Source organism: Oncorhynchus mykiss, chromosome 23, assembly GCF_013265735.2.
Source record: "Oncorhynchus mykiss isolate Arlee chromosome 23, USDA_OmykA_1.1, whole genome shotgun sequence".
Classification (NCBI taxonomy): domain Eukaryota; kingdom Metazoa; phylum Chordata; class Actinopteri; order Salmoniformes; family Salmonidae; genus Oncorhynchus; species Oncorhynchus mykiss.
This window is the reverse complement of record NC_048587.1, coordinates 49,125,276-49,146,073: the sequence shown is the minus strand read 5'-3', so window position 1 is coordinate 49,146,073 and position 20,798 is coordinate 49,125,276. Positions and strand designations below refer to the sequence as shown.

Here is a 20,798-nt window from a genome sequence, read left to right as displayed (position 1 = left end):
AACACAACAACTCTTTGTAATCTGAGGCAGGCACATGGTTAAAACACATGGACATAATTTCAAGCTTGTACATGTATCTGTGAAATTTAGAAGGCATGAACAATTTGCTAGCACCGGCTGACAAAGCATCTATTATAGGTTGTCCATTTAAAGACTGTCCACATTTCTAAACGTCTTAGTCCTGAAGTATCCTACACCATCTGCCTCTTCACAAGTGCAAATGTATCGGTAAATATGATGTGTTGTGTGTGTAATATTTGGGCAAATAATTAGAATTACATTGCAGTACATTCAACATCATTTTGTGAACTTCTGGTGTATGATTTCAGAAAAATAATTGAGTTGGTCGTCATGTCACTTCCACTGATTCTGAGCCCCCAGGTTTTTGGGCTCGCGACAGACGGTTTGATCCATCTGAGTAGGTTTACTTTTACGCATAGACAACATTATTTCAATACAACACTATTTTAACAAAATGTATACTAAACACATATAATTTTTACATTTTTACTCAGAAAATATTGCAGGCAAGCTCAGCTTCATTCAGAGGGAAGGAAATGTGACTTATCTACGGGACAAGGAGCTGGCCACGGAAGTTCCAACCGAGACAAAGTTTGAACTGTTCGATCCAATGAACACTTTACGCACTGCGAGATTCAACTATACCTGGGACTTCGGCAACGGGTAGGCATATGTGGACTTGCCTGTTTATCATCGAATGTATGTTTTGTAGTTTAGGCTATATATTTAAATATTATGTGGTTGTTCATTATTTATTTATTTATTCGATGTTGTGTGATGCTGTTTTTTACTGTAAGGATTACTGTTGTTTCTGTTGTATTGTCAGTGTTGAATGTATTCCATCAGGGACCACGTTAGAAACAAGTGGAAATGCTTTAACCTGTTATCCCTGGGTTGTCCTCAATGAATAATTTTGCTCAATAAATCATCAATCAATATTCTGGTTTTGTAAGAGAGGTGCTGAAGGGATCGGAGCCGTCTGTGCACTATAATTACTCATCCCCTGGAAACTACACTCTGCGGCTGAGAGTTGGGGCCCAAGTGAACAAAACCTCTACTCCACTAACTGGGGTATACACCATGGACGTTACAGTTTTGGGTAGGTAGACAGAATACACATCATTGTTGTTCATAATTATCTGGTTTGAAATAGTAGAGTTTTTAAATATCACATTAGGTTTACCATACAGTAAGTGACACCACAACATCAATGTAGGTGTATTGCACATCTCTGCTATTTTCCAGACGCCATCAGAAATATTGAGTTGAGCCCTTTGAGTTTCCAGGTTTCCAGAAACAACAGTCTGGTTGTTCATGTGGATGGAAGGTGGGTACAATTTCTCAGTAGGCCACACAATTAACACACACAACATACTAAACATGTATAACACATCAAATAATCAGCTCATTTATTCTCTCTCTCCTCTCTCTGTTTCCTAGTCTTCCAATGTAGATGTGTTGTATTTATTCTCATCATCTCTCTCTCGCTCTCTCTCTAGTCCTCCCATGTGGGTCTGTTGGAGGTTTCTACAGAACTGTGTATCAGCAACCCCTACAGGCTGTCACCTGACCATGCTGTATGAGAACACCATGACACTGAACCACACCTTCACAGCTTTAGGAGTCCACTGTCTGGACATCAGCGCCCGCAACGACATCAGCAAACTGCAGACCTCCTACAACATCTTTGTGAGGAGAGATCGTAAGTCTGGTGTTATCATGTGGCCTGTGGAGATTTGGTCCACATTAGTCACGCTAGGCAGAAGCTACAGGATAGTACAGTACAGTACACACTTTGTACTCTCACTTTTTTGGGAAGGCCCAATACATTGTCAAAGACTCCATTCACCCAAGTCATACGGTAGACTTTTCTCTCTGCTACCACGGCAAGCAATACCCGAGCGCCAAGTCTAGGACCAAAAGGAAGCTTCTACCCCCAAGCCATAAGACTGCTGAACAATTAATCAAATGGCCACCTGGACTATTTACATTGACCCTCCCACCTCCCTTTATTTTTACACTGCTGCTACTCGCAGTTTATTATCTATGTATAGTCACTTTACCCCTACCTACATGTACAAAATAACTTGAGTAACCTGTACTTGTATTATTATTGTTATTTTTATTGTGTTACCTATTTTTATTTGACTATTTTTATATTATTTAGTACATATTTTCTTAACTCTATTTCTTGAACTGTATTGTTGGTTAAGGGTTTGTAAGTAAGCATTTCACGGTAAGGTATACGACCTGTTGTATCCGGAGCATGTGACAAATACATTTTGATTTGATTTGAATACAGTATAAATTGTTTGATATAGTACAAATGAACCATCTATTAGTACAGTGTCCCTCAGCAGTTCTGGTGGTACAAGAGGTTTTGATGAGAATTTACCTCTTTAGATTTCATGGTTCATTCTGTAATCTTCAGCTGAACCGAGTGATAGTGTGTTCAGAGAAATGAAAAGACGTCAGTGGGACAGTGGGCAGGGTTGAGGAATGCAGCTAAGGAGTTCTGGAGGAGAGCAATTTAACAGCAGGACCCACACCCCATACTGCATTTGTCTCCTGTGGTGAATTGATTTGTGCTGGATGGTATGGTTACAGAGGAGTTTCAGGAAGCTTGTGACCTCATTTTAATGCATAACAAATAGATTGTTTGAAACCAGACTACTGAAAGAATGATGGTTTGTTTAAATAGGAACATGATTCAAAGTTGAGACATTCTAATAATCATGTATGCAGATACTCGGGAGTATGACAGTCACTAATTGTGAAAGAAAATCAATTCTGCTTGTAGAACTTATGACCAGTATTCAAGCTTGTCTAACTGCATCATCATAATACTGTAATATTACAGTATGTGAAGTGTTTTCTATTCCTTGAACTATGGTCAAAACAGTTCTCTCTTTGTCTCCTTATAGCCTCTTTTAACCTGCTCTTCATCATGATGTGTGCTTGGATTGTCTTGGCAATCCTCGCCTTCATCACTGTTATAGCCTGTCGCCACAAGAAAGGACGCAACAGCAATCCACAGGTAAGAAGGAGACTGATAGAGGGACTTGTTGAAGAATCTTATGCTCTGTTTCTATACTCCTCCTAAAGATATGAGGCCATTCTACAATGTAGCCACAAACGGTTGATCTACATGTACACCTAACATATTGACTTAGGATCAATTCCAAAACTTGGTCGTAACCATGGAAAGCACAGTCAAGCGGTTTTGTAGTTTTTATTTTATTTTTATTTAACCTATATTTATATAGATTTTTCTCATTGAGATAAAATCTATTTTTCAAAAGAGACCTAGTCCAACAGCAGCAGGAACAAAGTTTCAGACAAAACAACTTACATACACTAACACAACATTGAACAAAACTATAGACACACATACAGTACAACAATTACATATTACGTAAAGAAACAGGACTCAGAGTTGACTCAGACTAGTAGTGACTTTAGTAGTGACTTTGTTTTCAGAAAATCTCTTCCTTTTGCATAATTGAACATACTGGCTAAAAAACGGTTGAACCACAGCTTTTAGCACGACCAAGGGACTCGTGACTCGAGTATGAAGGACTCGAGGTTTACTGGACTCTACATTTACTTTTAGTTATTTATTTAACCTTTATTTAACTAGGCAAGTCAGTTAATAACAAATTCTTATTTACAATGACGGCATACATCACTGCTGTCAAGTGATGGGGGTTTGCACAGTGCATTTGTTCTTGTTCAATATGAAACTACTAATAAATATTCAGACATAGTAGCCCTACAAACTCCAAAAAAGACTTGTGTGTCAGTGTAAATATGTATTTTTTATTTGACAGATGTCTAAGTCCAGTAACGCCACTTACTCCAGTATGAACATGGAACTGCAGCCACAGCAGGACCTCCCTGATATCAGTAGTGATCTCTATGTGTCCAGGCCAAAGAACGACGAGGTCCAACCCCTTCTACAGCACGGGACCAGATCTGTCGCCAAATCCTACCGCAACTAGTCTTCATTTATACACTTTGATTTGAGCTTGTTAATAGTTTGCTATCAAAGGAATAGTTTGAGATGAATATACATTACCAGTCAAAAGTGTGGACACACCTAATCATTACAGGATTTTTCTTTATGTTTACTATTTTCTACATTGTAGAATAATAGTGAAGACATCAAAACTATGAAAGAACACATATGGAATCATATAGTAGGGGGGGGGGGGGGGGGGGGGGGGGGATTTGGATCCCTTTATGCTGATAGATGAGACCTGCTAGTAACCCTGTAGGGAACGGTTCTGATGGCTATTACTTAAAGATACTGGCTGTCAACATCTATAGAACATGTTTACAAAATTATTGGATGGAATGCCAAGAAAGTCAATGATGAAAGTAAAGATAAATCAAGTGTCTTTGTCAGCAAGAAGTCTTGTTATATTTACAGTGTTATACACTGGTTTTTGTCCCCCGAAATGGATGTATTTGTTGGGTAATCGACATCTCTCGCCGTTATTTCTACATATTTATCTTGCTGCTCATGACTACCAAAGGTACCATGTTATTTATTTGAATGGTATCTTACAATACAATCTAACTTGAGATGTAGGCCTACTTCATGTTATATACCCACAATCATTAAATAATATGAATTGTTCTTTTATGTAATTTTTCTGTTTTACCATTTTATGGTATAATATACCTCAATTGAACAATGCAGAGACAGGATAGAAGATTAGTCAATCGGGAATTGTCGTTGACTCATTTCACTATGCTAGGTCTGAGGCCTTTTCTCTCTGTATGAGACCAGGATGCAACCGGCAATAAGGGTTGGGTGCTGACTCACTGGCTCACACTCCCGGAGCAATTCTTGTTATTTAATTTGGATGCATTTAAATGACAGTGGGCTTACTTTAAAATCAATTCAGTCTACCATTTGAAGTGTGCTTACCTCCTCCCTTACCTACAGTACCAGTCAAAAGTTTGGACACACCTACTCATTCAAGGGGTTTTCTTTATTTTTACTATTTTCTACATTGTTGAATAATAGTGAAGACATCAAAACTATGAAATAACACTTATGGAATCATGTAGTAACCAAAGAAGTGTTAAACAAATCAAAATATATTTTATATTTGAGATTCTTTACAGTAGCCACCCTTTGCCTTGATGACAGCTTTGCACACTCTTGACATTCTCTCAACCAGCAGAACGTGGAATGCTTTTCTGACAGTCTTGTAGGAGTTCCCACGTATGCTGCTTTTCCTTGACTCTGCGGTCCAACTCATCCCAAACTCTCTCAATTGGGTTGAGGTCGGGTGATTGATGAGACCAGGTCATCTGATGCAGCACTCCATCACTCTCCTCATTGGTCAAATATCCCTTACATAGCCTGGAGGTGTGTTGGGTCATTATCCTGTTGAAAAATTAATTATAGTCCCACTAAGTGCAAACCAGATGGGATGGTGTATCGCTGCACAATGCTGTGGCAGCCATGCTGGTTAACTGTGCCTTGAATTCTAAAGAAATCACTGACAGTGTCACCAGCAAAGCACCCCCAAATCAGCACACCTCCTTCTCTATGCTTCACAGTGGGAACCACACATGCTGATGTAACAGTTGTTAAAGTACTTTGTGAATTTCACCAGGTTCATATATTAATATAGCATGTTGATTTGTTATAATGCATGCCTGCATCCTGGAAATAGAGGAGTGTGTACTTATGTTTTGCCCTGCGTGCTCCTGCTCAAATCATTTTGATGCACTATGAGAGGTAGACACGCCTTTTCTATTGTCTTCAGAAAAGTTTGATTCCTTTAAGCACAAAGTCATACACATAGTGTTTTGTTCATGAATAATGTTGTATATTTAGAGGTTACTCATAAGTGGATGCTATTGTTAAGATGCAATTGTAATTGTACTTTTTAGGATGATATTAATATTTTGAATTCAACATTGCCTGTGGTTACTAGCTAGCTATTGTATGTGTGAACGATGGCTAGCTCCTCGAATGATCCCAGTCCCTTGTATTGTGCGTCTATTGTTGAAAGAGGCAACGATTCGCAGAACATATGTGCTCTACAAACGTTTTGTCTTTTCTCTCGGATGCAGATGCAGAGTGAATTCTGATCCATTTAAACAACCTGGTCTCCAAATCCACATCTATAGTCTCAATCAACCACACACAATACAGTGGTGCAGTACAGCACTGGTTACACGGAGATCATCCATTCATCTACTCTGTGTCTTACAAAGACACAGAGGTTGGAACCAAAAATCTCAAATTTGGACTCACCAGACCAAAGGTCAGATTTCCACTGGTCTAATGTCCATTGATCGTGTTTCTTGGCCCAAGCAAGTCTCTTGTTTTTATTGGTGTCCTTTAGTAATTGTTTCTTTGCAGCAATTCAACATACGGCTGGGCGGTATACCGTATTGATGCAGGGACCGGTTTGGATTTTTACTTGACCTTCTATTCCGGTATTTGAATGTTTGGTTTGTTAAATGTTATAAGCCATGTGTACTGTACATTTTAATGGTTTACTTCACTACTTGAGTCATCTCTCCACATTCTCGCCGTGCCACTTTCCACACAGACCTAGCCACGCCCCCTGTTACTCAAGGAGCGCATTTGATGTTCCTCAACCGCTAGACATTTGCGTTCAGTCTGCATGGTCAATGCAGCACATGCCACAATGTTGACGACAACAATGCTGTTGTCACTTTGCTTCTTCATATAAATCCACTAGTGTTCTGTAATGACACTATTAGTTTGTGTTTCTTACATCAGCAAACAGCTAGTTTGTCTTTTCTTAGCAAGTTGCCCTAAATCTTGTGAGACGCTAATTGTTAGCCGCTAATGCTAATAGCTAGCTAATAAATGTACTGAGTAAGAGCAAACATAGCTAGCTAATACAGCCTGATAATACCAGTGATGGTGTAGACCTAAATCAGCATGTTGTTTGTGCGACAGTATCTTCTAAATCAAAGAGGAGTATGCAAAGCAAGAATATGTTAGCTAACGTGAACTCACCCCATTCCGTACAAATGTAACATTCAAACGAGGCTACAAAGAAAACTAAGGGGACTGTAGCGACTGTGTTGACGTCAAAATCGGAGGTGTGAACTAGGTTTCTATTCAAGCGTTGATCGACATGGTAATGGCTCTATAGTATTGGAGAAAAGTTGAAAAAACTGACCCTCCGTTACATCTTGACGTGCTGCACGTCGTAACGTACAGCACGCATAAAGCAACTATTTCTGTCTTACAATCTCTCTCCACCAGGTGTAGCACTTCTATCATCCTTTAAAAAAAAGAAATGGACAGTGACGGGGGTAAGGGGGGATACCTACTAATTTTTTCGTCATCATTGCATGCGATCATCATTCTCAAAGCCGCTGTTTACTTCTAAGATCACTTTAGCACCACCCTAAAAACCTGATTAAAATTTGACACAAACCTTCAAATAGGTATGTAATGACACATTATATAAACTCTTCATAGTGTTTTATTTACATTTTAGAGGCGATAAGGTGATAAGTTGGACAGATAGAGTGAAAAAAAGCTATTTTCCCACACAACATCTCTCCTTCTCACTATCACGCATTAGTTTTGCGTCCCCACCCGCCATTTTAAAAAAGACCCGACGGGGCTCACTGCCTGCTTGAATTATGCAGAAAAGGGCAGCGTTTAGGTAATGTAATTGATTCTGTTGGAAAGGGGAGAAATTGTGCTTACAATGGTATTGACATTACAGTTGATCTGGAAGTATTACGTTTTTGGGGCGCTAAAATAAGGGCAATTGTACGGACCAAGGCGATGTACGAGTTTACGTTACATGATGTAACTAAGAGAAAACATGCAATGTAGCCAACGCTTATAGGGTCCCCTAGGAAACACGTATCAACACTTTAGTACCTACCCTGTCACAATAACACCTCCCTGGCATTTTAATTTGTTGTCATCTCAAACAAAACTGTATTCAAAGTGCTATTATATTCTAACTATATAATTAGAATAGTCATTCTATTTCCATGATTCCAACAGTTTTGCTATAATTCGCAAGTCAAATCGCAATTGCAACATTTGCTTAAAAATAAGGGCGGCAGCGGCAGCGTAGCCTAGTGGTTAGAGCGTTGGACTAGTAACCGGAAGGTTGCGAGTTCAAACCCCCGAGCTGACAAGGTACAAATCTGTCGTTCTGCCCCTGAACAGGCAGTTAACCCACTGTTCCCAGGCCGTCATTGAAAATAAGAATTTGTTCTTAACTGACTTGCCTGGTTAAATAAAAGTAAAATAAATTTAAAAAAAAAAAAAAAATAAGTCTGAGATTATTTGCCTATATCGTGCAGCCCTACGTGTGGAAATGATCTCAATTGAGCAGTGGTGTAAAGTACTTCAAAGTATATTTACTTAAGTCCTTTAATTTGGTATCTGTACTTTACTTTACTATTTTTAACAACTTTTACTTCACTTCATTCCTAAAGAAAATACTGTACCTTTTACACAAAACATTTTCCCTGACACCTAAAAGTACTCGTTACATTTTGAATGCTGAGCAGGACAGGAAAATGGTCCAATTCACACACTTGTCAAGAGAAAATCCCTGGTCATCTACAGCCTCTGATCTGGAGGACTCACTAAACGCAAATGCTTTGTTTGTAAATTATGTCTGAATGTTGGAGTGTGCACCTGGCTATCCGTAAATGTAAAAAAGAAAGAAAATGGTTCCATCTAGTTTGCTTAATATAAGGAATTTGAAATGATTTACACTTTTACTTTTGATACTTAAGTACATTTGATCAATTACATTTACTTTCAATACTTAAGTATATTTAAAACCAAATAATTTTAGACTTTTACTCAAGTAGTATTTTACTGGGTGACTTTTACTTGAGTCATTTTCTATTAACGTATCTTTACTTTTACTCAAGTATGACAATTGGGTACTTTTTCCACCACTGCAATTGAGTTCAAGAAATGCAGAAACGACAAAAGTGCTGAAATTTGTTTTGGTTGAAGTTGAATTGAACAGTATAAAACAATCAGAATGGAGAAAGACTCATTGAAAACACTTAGAATGTATGTGTTGCCACTCTAGGATCATTCACTACTCATAAAGCAATTGTACAACTTTTATTATTTAAAAACTAAAAATACCGTCAAATACTGTCATACCATCCATTTAAAAAAAAATACCATGACACAATATTTTGGCCATATCGCCCAGCACTACCCTGAATTGTGAATTTCTGACCCCCTTCGAGTGTTTTGCCTCTTGTCAAGATCAGTGGTGGCTTCATAGTACTTCACCTGGTTGGAAAGATAAAAGAAAATGTTGTCGAGGGATGCCATTAAAGTGGAAGCTAGATACAAACAGAATGCTGCTACAATAAGAGTTAGCTAGCTAACTTAGATAATGTTAGCTAAATAAAACTGCCTGGCTGAGGTAAATAAGTAGCTAGCAATGTCAATATAAAATCCATCTAAAAACAGCTTAAATTATTTATTCCTATTTAACAATATTTTCTTATATAAAGACAAATATATGGTAAAGAAATAGTGTTCTCTTTCAAGGCTTTTCGGTCCTCTGAAGCAGCAGGTAATCAGCAGGTTGTCACCGTCAAAATCACCGTTCTCAGAAATTCTGAGGTAATATTAATGATATAATGTTTTAGCCATATCGTCCAGCCCTAATTCAACCATGAAGGCTTGATTCAAGCAGGCTCCTCTGAACAGTTGGTTGAGATGTGTCAGTTACTTTAACTATGTGAGTCATTTATTGGGCTGCAATTTCTGAAGCTGGCAACTTTAATGAACTTATCCTGCAGCAGAGGTAACTCTGTGTCTTTTTTTCCTGTGGCGGTCATCATGAGAGCCAGTTTCATCAAAGCGCTTGATGGTTTTTGCAACTGCACTTGAAGAAACTTTCAAAGTTCTTGATTGACTGACCTTAATGGCTTAAAGTTATGATGGACTGTTGTTTCTCTTTGCTTATTTGAGCCGTTCTTGCCATAATATGGACGTTTAGTCTTTTGCCAAGTAGGGCTATCTTCTGTATACCACCCATATCTTGTCACAACACAAATGAATGGTTCAAACGCATTAAGAAGGAAAGAAAGTCCACAAATTAACTTTTAACAAGGCACACCTGTTAATTGAAATACATTCCAGGTGACTACCTCATCAAGCTGTTTAACCCTTTTTTGGTTACTACATGATTCCATATGTGTTATTTCATAGTTTTGATGTCTTCTCTATTATTCTTGGGGCGGCAGGTAGCCTAGTGGTTAGAGCGTTGGACGAGTAACCCAAAGATTACACAATCGAATCCCTGAGCCGACTAGGTACAAATCTGTCGTTCTGCCCCTGAACAAAGAAGTTAACCCACTGTTCCTAGGCCGTCATTGAAAATAAGAACTTGTTCTTAACTGACTTGCCTAGTTAAATAAAGGTAAAATACAATTATACAATGTAGAAAATAGTAAAAATAAAGAAAAACCCTGAATGAGTAGGTGTGTCCAAACTTTGGACTGGTAATGTAGTTCAGCAGAGGATGACCAAGAGTATCCTTTTGGCTTCTAGCGGCCTTTTCTCAATTAGATTTGCTCAACTCCTGTGTCCTCTCTCCTCTCTTTTCTGCCCTCTCTCGCCTCCTTTTGAAAAAGGTCAAAGGTATTCGAGGAGAGGCGGCAAGGAGGATGAACGTTGACAAAAATGCCCTTATGTAACGCTTGTCGTCTGGGGAAAGAGAGGTGAATGCAGCGTAATGATTATCCATTTTAATATAATACTTTAACAACGAACAAATAACAATAAACCGACAAAATGAACGAAGACGAAACAGGAACAATCACCCACAACCCACAATACAAAGCAGGCTACCTAAATATGGTTCTCAATCAGGGACAACGATTGACAGCTGCCTCTGATTGAGAACCATACCAGGCCAAACACAGAAATAGAAAACAAACTCACATAGACAACCCACCCAACTCACCATACTAAAACAAAAGACAAAACAAAGGAACTAAGGTCAGAACGTGACACCTTGTATGAAATGACAAGCTCTTTCTCCACTTGCGGGTCATCAGGCAAATTATGTTTACAGGGGTGGATCTCAAAATAATGCCGTTTTGTATTTGTACTCTCTCCACTGGGATTCTCTGCCTCTAACCCTATTACAGGGGTTGAGTCACTGGCTTACTGGTGCTCTTTCATGCCGTCCCTAGCAGGGGTGCGTCACCTGAGTGGGTTGAGTCACTGACGTGATCTTCCTATCTGGGTTGGCGCCCCCCCTTGCGTTGTACCGTGGCGGAGATCTTTGTGGGCTATACTCGGCCTTGTCTCAGGTTGGTGGTTGAAGATATCCCTCAAGTGGTGTGGGGCTGTGCTTTGGCAAAGTGGGTGGGGTTATATCCTTCCTGTTTGGCCCTGTCCAGGGGTATCATCGGATGGGGCCACAGTGACTCCTGACCCCTCCTGTCTCAGCCTCCAGTATTTATGCTGCAGTAGTTTATGCATCAGGGGGCTAGGGTCCGTTTGTTATATCTGGAGTACTTATCCTGTCTTATCTGGTGTCCTGTGTGAATTTAAGTATGCTCTCTCTAATTCTCTCTTTCTTTCACTCTCTCTCTCTCGGAGGACCTGAGCCCTAGGACCATGCCTCAGGACTACCTGGCATGATGACTCCTTGCTGTCCCCAGTCCACCTGGCCGTGCTGCTGCTCCAGTTTCAACTGTTCTGCCTGCGGCTATGGAACCCTGACCTGTTCACCGGACATGCTACCTGTCCCAGACCTGCTGTTTTCAACTCTCTAGAGACCGCAGGAGCAGTAGAGATACTCTTAATGATCGGCTATGAAATGCCAACTGACATTTACTCCTGAGGTGCTGACTTGCTGCACCCTCGACAACTACTGTGATTATTATTATTGGACCATGCTGGTCATTTATGAACATTTGAACATCTTGGCCATGTTCTGTTATAATCTCCACCCGGCACAGCCAGAAGAGGACTGGCCACCCCACATAGCCTGGTTCCTCTCTAGGTTTCTTCCTAGGTTTTGGCCTTTCTAGGGAGTTTTTCCTAGCCACCGTGCTTCTACACCTGCATTGCTTGCTGTTTGGGGTTTTAAGCTGAGTTTCTGTACAGCACTTTGAGATATCAGCTGATGTACGAAGGGCTACATAAATACATTTGATTTGATTTGATTTCTTCTTCTCTTTCAGAATGTGACATCATCACCACAGTACTCCACCTTCCTGGAACACATCATCCCTCACTTCCTTACCTTCCTCCAGGACAGAGAGGTGCAGTTTCTGCAGGAGAAACCCACACAGGTAGGAGGAAATGTTATAATTTCAATAGTTTATTTGAATAGGCACAGATGCAATTTAAACATGCACACATTGAATACACAAGAGTCCGAGCCATCTTGTATTACTTTAAAACAGCAACTGAGGATGCTGGTGCTGGAGATCATCCACCGGATCCCGACTGATGAACACCTAAGTAATTATCTGTCCCTAACCTGAACTCAGAGTTTTCTTTGCATCGCACATTGTTTGTTTTCAGATTGCGGGCGAAGAGAACGTTTTGATATGCTTGCGTATCATCATTGAACCGCACAAGCAGTTCCGTCCACAGATCTCTCAACAGGTGAGAACTAAGATCTTACTATTCTCCACTCTCACTTTGTGTTGATGATGAACAGAAGACCCGTCTCCAGTGTTTTGCCTTGGCTCTATCTCAATTCCTCTTTCCATGATTCATCACAATGAGAAAGTAGGTCCAAGGACACTCCCATCAGACCCACTTCTTCAATGTGTTATTAGAAGAAAGCAAGGAGAGAGGATGTGAGGAATCGAGCAAAGATTCATTGAGATGGACCCCATGTCTTGATGCTGAGCAGTGGTATTAACTGTCTGCTTTCATCCTCTATTCAAATTCATCACTTTCTGGACTTTGTGAAGCAGATCTATAAGGAGCTACCTACAGTAGTGGTAAGACTACTGAACAGCAGGTGGATTATTGAGCTTGTGGGAGCTGGGAAATGTTTGGGTCTCTGAATCATGTTCTCATGCCTCTATTTTGCCACCTTTCCCATCATGCTGTCTAACACATTCCCCCTCCCTCGCTCTCGCTTTCCCCTCCTGTCTCTTTTCTCTCTCTTTCGGATCTCTCTCTCCTCCGCCAGGCTCGGTACTTTGAGAACCCCCAGGTGATAGCTGAGAACATAATGCCTTCTCCTGAGATGGTGGGCATGATCACCTCAGTGTTGGTGAAGACCACACAGGGAGGACAGTGAAACACGCACGGTGAGTAGACCTGTCCTGGTAACTTCTATCATCTTTCTGGAACTCCTCTTATTACCACTGGGTGGTGTAGAAGCACTGGCAAAGCATCTCAGACCAGGCTAGTTTTCCAGGTAGAAAAGGCATGGACACACCGGTAGCGTTTGCAGGCCGAGAGTACTTAGAACCTCTGTTCAGCGTGCCAGCTGTAATTTGCAAAATTATTCTACATGTAGAATCGCGTGAAAATATTGTCAGTCAGACACCCACCGTTGTGTGGTCCCTAAAACACAGCACCAAACAAACTGTGAACAAACCACAGATGAATGGCAGATCGACATTTGATGCAGTGTGTGTGCTCCCTAAGGCAGAGAGTTGATGTGATTCATCATTGAATCATGGATGACGTAGAATCATGTCTGGTCCATACAGTATATTTCTATCTGAATGTTCCGTACTGTTGGACCCTTCCTAAATTTAGGCTGGCATTGCCCTTGTCTTTTCCTGATCATCTGTCTGTGTCTGTTCCTCCAGCACACCATCATCCCCCGGGGTCCCTGTCCATCAAGGTCCTGGCTAAGCTGCCCATCATAGTGGTGCTCATGTACCAGATGTACGAACTGAACATCCATAACATGGTGTCTGAGATTGTCCCCCTCATCATGAACACTATGATGCTGCAGGTTTCTCCTCTGGCCAGGTAAGACACCTGTGTGCATGTGTGTGTGTTAATTCCCTCCTGCAGACAATCATACCTTTTTGCTAAATAACCACAAAGAATATGAAATGGTATTGAAGCATAAATAATTTTGACTTGAACAGTAAAATAGTTTGCTTCGTCTATAAAGAGTTATTCTAAACCCTAACGTAACTTTCAGGCAACGCAAGCTGTATAACAGAGAGATGTATGCTGACTTTACCCCTGCTTGGATCAAGACCCTGTCCTTCTGGCCTGCATCATCTGCATCTACCAGGTACATATATCCATGTTGTGCTTTTTATGTCTGGGTTCTTATTCAGTTTTCTGTCTTGTATTGCATTTACCTGGCACACAGAATAATTAATTCCATGTACATGAAATCATATTTTCTGAACTGCATTGCAATACGTGTGTCTCTCTGTGTCTCTGTCTCTCTCTCTCTCTCTGTGTGTGTTTCTGACCAGGACCTGGTAGGGAAATACTCTCAGCAGATGGTGAAGGGCATGCTGCAGCTGCTGACCAGCTGTCCCTCTGAGACGGCCCACCTCCACAAGGAGCTGCTCATCGCTGCCAAACACATCCTCACCAAAGACCTGCGCAGCCGTACGTATTGACACTAACCGAAGGACACACACTGATGGACGCAAACACACACACAGGCATGCACATATGGATGCAGACTCACACACTCAGATTAATTCTGACACTAGATTTTCATCCTGTGTTGCAGAGTTCATCCCTTGAATGGACTTACTGGCTACACCACCTAACAGGTAGCCCTAAAACCCCTCCCCTCTTCCGTCCTATACCTCCTCACCTTAACCTTCTCCTCCCTCCTACATCTCCTCTCCTCCTCCTTCTCCCTATGCTGCCAACCTGCCCCTTCTCTCCCCATCCTCCTCCCTGTGCTGCCGACCTGCCCCTCCTCTCCTCCTCCTCCTCCCCATGCTGCCGACCTGCCCCTCTCATCAAAACGCCTTCATCTTCATTAGTCTCCTTGTGAAACAAGCCACAGCTATCAGACTTGGCATCTCTATTGGTGGCAGCCATATTAGTGTCTTTCAGGTGCATTAAAACCTCTAGTGACTCCTCATCCCGCATGCGGGAGCGTAATCATCGCCTGACACTAATTAGCATAACGCAACGGACATGAATATCCCTAGAAAATATTCCTATTCATGAAAATCACAAATGAAATATATTGAGACACAGCTTAGCCTTTTGTTAATCACCCTGTCATCTCAGATTTTCAAAATATGCTTTACAGCCAAAGCTAGACAGGCATTTGTGTAAATGTATCGATAGCCTAGCATAGCATTTTGTCCAGCTAGCAGCAGGTAACTTGGTCACGGAAATCAGAAAAGCAATCAAATTTAATCGTTTACCTTTGATGAGCTTTGGATGTTTTCACTCACGAGACTCCCAGTTAGATAGCAAATGTTCCTTTTTTCCAAAAATATTATTTTTGTAGGCGAAATAGCTCCGTTTGTTCTTCACGTTTGGCTGAGAAATCACCCGGAAATTGCAATCACGAAAACGGCGAAAAATATTCAAAATTAGCTCCATAATATCGACAGAAACATGGCAAACGTTGTTTATAATCAATCTTCAAGGTGTTTTTCAAATATCTATTCGATAATATATCCATCGGGACAACTCGTTTTTCAGTAGGACCGATTGGAGTAATGGCTACCTCTGTATTTTACGTAAGAATCTCTCTGGCAGCATCAGGTGACCACTTGCGCAATGTAGCCACTTACGGGTATTCTTCAACATAAATGCATAAAACTACGTCACAATACTGTAGACACCTTCAGGGATACGTAGAAAGAGTCATCTGGTTGATAGCCCATTCACTGCTCAATAGGGACTCATTGGAACGCAGCGCTTTCAAAACATGGGGCACTTCCGGATTGGATATTTCTCAGGCTTTCGCCTGCAACATCAGTTCTGTTATACTCACAGACAATATTTTTACAGTTTTGGAAACGTTAGAGTGTTTTCTATCCTAAGCTGTCAATTATATGCATATTCTAGCATCTTGTCCTAACAAAATATCCCGTTTAATACGGGAACGTTTTTTTTCCCAAAAATGAAAATACTGCCCCCTAGTCACAACAGGTTTTAGCATTCATGTGCTCTCTCCCATGTGTTCTCTCCCTTGCTCTCTCTCCCTTGCACTCTCTCATTCTCTCTGGTTGTCCCACCTCCAGGTACAATTTATGTGCCCTGTGGTTGGTTGCAGTCAAATTTCTTTACGTGTGTTTTACATAGCCAGCCGCGCAGTCTTGGTGCAGGTAGGGTATTAAGTGTTTACTGTGCTTTGATTGACAACTGAACAGCAAGTGTTGACTAGTTTATAAAAGCTGTCAAACTGACTGAATAAAGTCGATGTCCAAATCACTTTGCTATTCATAAATCAACGTGGTTATATGTCCATGGTATCCATGGTAGCATCCAGGAGTCGCCTCTTCACTGTTGACGTTGAGATTGGTGTTTTGTGGGTACTATTTAATGAAGCTGCCAGTTGAGGTCTGTTTCTCTTGCACTTCTTGAAGATGGTGGCGAGCTGGTAGCGAGTGATGGTGTGGATCTTCAGCACCAACGCCTCGAGGAAGAAAATGTAGAGATTGAAGATTTATTGAAGTCAATGTTAAGAGCTAGTAACATAAGCATTGTTAAGAGCTAGTAACTTGGCCAGGTCGATGAACATGGCTGAACAGTATTGTCTCTTATCGATGGCAGTCATAATATCGTTTAGGACCTTGAGCGTGGCTGAGGTGCACCAATGACCAGCTCTGAAACCAGATTGCATAGCGGAGAAGGTATGGTGGGATTCTAAATGGCCGGTAATCAAATCAAATCAAATTTATTTATATAGCCCTTCGTACATCAGCTGATATCTCAAAGTGCTGTACAGAAACCCAGCCTAAAACCCCAAACAGCAAGCAATGCAGGTGTAGAAGCACGGTGGCTAGGAAAAACTCCCTAGAAAGGCCAAAACCTAGGAAGAAACCTAGAGAGGAACCAGGCTATGTGGGGTGGCCAGTCCTCTTCTGGCTGTGCCGGGTGGAGATTATAACAGAACATGGCCAAGATGTTCAAATGTTCATAAATGACCAGCATGGTCGAATAATAATAAGGCAGAAGAGTTGAAACTGGAGCAGCAGCACGGTCAGGTGGACTGGGGACAGCAAGGAGTCATCATGTCAGGTAGTCCTGGGGCATGGTCCTAGGGCTCAGGTCAGTTGAAACTGGAGCAGCAGAACGGCCAGGTGGACTGGGGACAGCAAGGAGTCATCATGTCAGGTAGTCCTGGGGCATGGTCCTAGGGCTCAGGTCCTCCGAGAGAGAGAAAGAAAGAGAGAAGGAGAGAATTAGAGAATGCACACTTAGATTCACACAGGACACCGAATAGGACAGGAGAAGTACTCCAGATATAACAAACTGACCCTAGCCCCCCGACACATAAACTACTGCAGCATAAATACTGGAGGCTGAGACAGGAGGGGTCAGGAGACACTGTGGCCCCATCCGAGGACACCCCCGGACAGGGCCAAACAGGAAGGATATAACCCCACCCACTTTGCCAAAGCACAGCCCCCACACCACTAGAGGGATATCTTCAACCACCAACTTACCATCCTGAGACAAGGCTGAGTATAGCCCACAAAGACCTCCGCCACAGCACAACCCAATGGGGGGGGAGGGGGGGGGGGGGGCGCCAACCCAGACAGGATGACCACATCAGTGAATCAACCCACTCAGGTGACGCACCCCCTCCAGGGATGGCATGAGAGAGCCCCAGTAAGCCAGTGACTCAGCCCCTGTAATAGGGTTAGAGGCAGAGAATCCCAGTGGAAAGAGGGGAACCGGCCAGGCAGAGACAGCAAGGGCGGTTCGTTGCTCCAGAGCCTTTCCGTTCACCTTCCCACTCCTGGGCCAGACTACACTCAATCATATGACCCACTGAAGAGATCAGTCTTCAGTAAAGACTTAAAGCTTGAGACCGAGTTTGCGTCTCTGACATGGGACCATTCCATAAAAATGGAGCTCTATAGGAGAAAGCCCTGCCTCCAGTTGTTTGCTTAGAAATTCTAGGGACAATTAGGTGGCCTGCGTCTTGTGACCGTAGCGTACGTACGTAGGTATGTACGGCAAGACCAAATCAGAGAGATACTGTAGGTAGGAGCAAGCCCATGTAATGCTTTGTAGGTTAGCAGTAAAACCATGAAATCAGCCCTTGCTTTGACAGGAAGCCAGTGTAGAGAGGCTAGCACTGGATTAATATGATCACATTTTTTGGTTCTAATCAGGATTCTAGCAGCCGTATTTAGCACTAACTGAAGTTCATTTAGTGCTTTATCCGGGTAGCCGGAAAGTAGAGCATTGCAGTAGTCTAACCTGGAAGTGACAAAAGCATGGATACATTTTTCTGCATCATTTTTGGACAGAAAGTTTCTGATTTTTGCAATGTTATGTAGATGGAAAAAAGCTGTCCTTGAAATGGTCTTGATATGTTCTTCAAAAGAGAGATCAGGGTCCAGATTAACGCCGAGGTCCTTCACAGTTGTATTTGAGACGACTGTACAACCATTAATATTAATTGTCAGATTCAACAGAAGATCTCTTTGTTTCTTGGGACCTAGAACAAGCATCTCTGTTTTGTCCAAGTTTAAAAGTAGAAAGTTTGCAGCCATCCACTTCCTTATGTCTGAAACACATGCTTCTAGCAAGGGCAATTTTGGGGCTTCACCATGTTTCATTGAAATGTACAGCTGTGTGTCATCCGCATAGCAGTTAAAGTTAACATTATGTTTTCGAATAACATCCCCAAGAGGTAAAATATATAGTGAAAACAATAGTGGTCCTAAAACGGAACCTTGAGGAACACCGAAATTTACAGTTGATTTGTCAGAGGACAAACCATTCACAGAGACAAACTGATATCTTTCCTACAGATAAGATCTAAACCAGGCCAGAACTTGTCCGTGTAGACCAATTTGGGTTTCCAATCTCTCCAAAAGAATGTGGTGATCGATGGTATCAAAAGCAGCACTAAGGTCTAGGAGCACGAGGACAGATGCAGAGCCTCGGTCCGATGCCATTAAAAGGTCATTTACCACCTTCACAAGTGCCGTCTCAGTGCTATGATGGGGTCTAAAACCAGACTGAAACATTTCGTATACATTGTTTGTCTTCAGGAAGGCAGTGAGTTGCTGCGCAACAGCCTTTTCTAAAATTTTTGAGAGGAATGGAAGATTCGATATAGGCCGATAGTTTTTTATATTTTCTGGGTCAAGGTTTGGCTTTTTCAAGAGATTTTATTACTGCCACTTTTAGTAAGTTTGGTACACATCCGGTGGATAGAGAGCCGTTTATTATGTTCAACATAGGAGGGCCAAGCACAGGAAGCAGCTCTTTCAGTAGTTTAGTTGGAATAGGGTCCAGTATGCAGCTTGAAGGTTTAGAGGCCATGATTATTTTCATCATTGTGTCAAGAGATATAGTACTAAAACACTTGAGCGTCTCTCTTGATCCTAGGTCCTGGCAGAGTTGTGCAGACTCAGGACACTGAGCTTTGAAGGAATACGCAGATTTAAAGAGGAGTCCGTAATTTGCTTTCTAATAATCATAATCTTTTCCTCAAAGAAGTTCATGAATTTATCACTGCTAAAGTGAAAGTCATCCTCTCTTGGAGAATGCTGCTTTTGAGTTAGCTTTGCGACAGTATCAAAAAGGAATTTCGGATTGTTCTTATTTTCCTCAATTAAGTTAGAAAAATAGGATGATCGAGCAGCAGTAAGGGCTCTTCTGTACTGCACAGTACTGTCTTTCCAAGCTAGTCGGAAGACTTCCAGTTTGGTGTGGCGCCATTTCCGTTCCAATTTTCTGGAAGCTTGCTTCAGAGCTCGGGTATTTTCTGTGTACCAGGGAGCTAGTTTCTTATGAGAAATGTTTTTAATTTTTAGGAGTGCAACTGCATCTAGGGTATTGCGCAAGGTTAAATTGAGTTCCTCAGTTAGGTGGTTAACTGATTTTTGTCCTCTGGCGTCCTTGGGTAGACAGAGGGACTCTGGAAGGACATCAAGGAATCTTTGTGTTGTCTGTGAATTTCTAGCACGACTTTGTAATCTGTTTGTTAACTTGGCTTTCGAAGACCTTAGAAAGGCAGGGTAGGATGATATAGGTCTGTAGCAGTTTGGGTCAAGAGTGTCTCCCCCTTTGAAGAGGGGGATGACCGTGGCAGCTTTCCAATCTTTGGGAATCTCAGACGATACAAAAGAGAGGTTGAACAGGATAGTAATAGGGGTTGCAACAATTTCGGCAGATAATTTTGGAAAGAGAGTGTCCAGATTGTCTAGCCCGGATGATTTGTAGTGGTCCCGATTTTGCAGCTCTTTCAGAACATCAGCTATCTGGATTTGGGTGAAGGAGAAATGGGGAGGCTTGGGTGAGTTGCTGTGGGGGGTGCAGGGCTGTTGACCGGGGTAGGGGTAGCCAGGTGGAAAGCATGGCCAGCCATAGAAAAATGCTTATTGAAATTCTCAATTATAGTGGATTTATCGGTGGTGACATTGTTTCCTTGCCTCAGAGCGGTGGGCAGCTGGGAGGAGGTGCTCTTATTCTCCATGGACTTTACAGTGTCCCAGAAGTTTTTGGAGTTTGTGCTACAGGATGCACATTTCTGTTTGAAAAAGCTGGCCTTAGCTTTCCTAATTGACTGTGTATATTGGTTCCTAACGTCCCTGAAAAGTTGCATGTTGAGGGGGCTATTCGATGCTAATTCAGTACC

At 41.7% G+C, this 20,798-nt stretch overlaps 1 protein-coding gene and 1 pseudogene across 1 annotated transcript; both read left to right on the top strand.

Annotated features, from left to right (window-relative positions):
• The first annotated feature begins 115 nt into the window (after positions 1-115).
• On the top strand, positions 116-4,198 carry LOC110503068 (transmembrane protein 130). The gene is made up of 8 exons (XM_021581426.2): positions 116-228; positions 330-418; positions 516-684; positions 975-1,120; positions 1,267-1,348; positions 1,521-1,723; positions 2,946-3,058; positions 3,852-4,198. Exons 1-8 carry the CDS (start codon positions 221-223, stop codon positions 4,020-4,022), a joined length of 981 nt encoding a protein of 326 aa, XP_021437101.2. The 5' UTR covers positions 116-220; the 3' UTR covers positions 4,023-4,198.
• A 3,627-nt stretch (positions 4,199-7,825) lies between these two features.
• LOC110503135 overlaps positions 7,826-20,798 on the top strand; it is a 172,971-nt pseudogene continuing 159,998 nt past the window's right edge.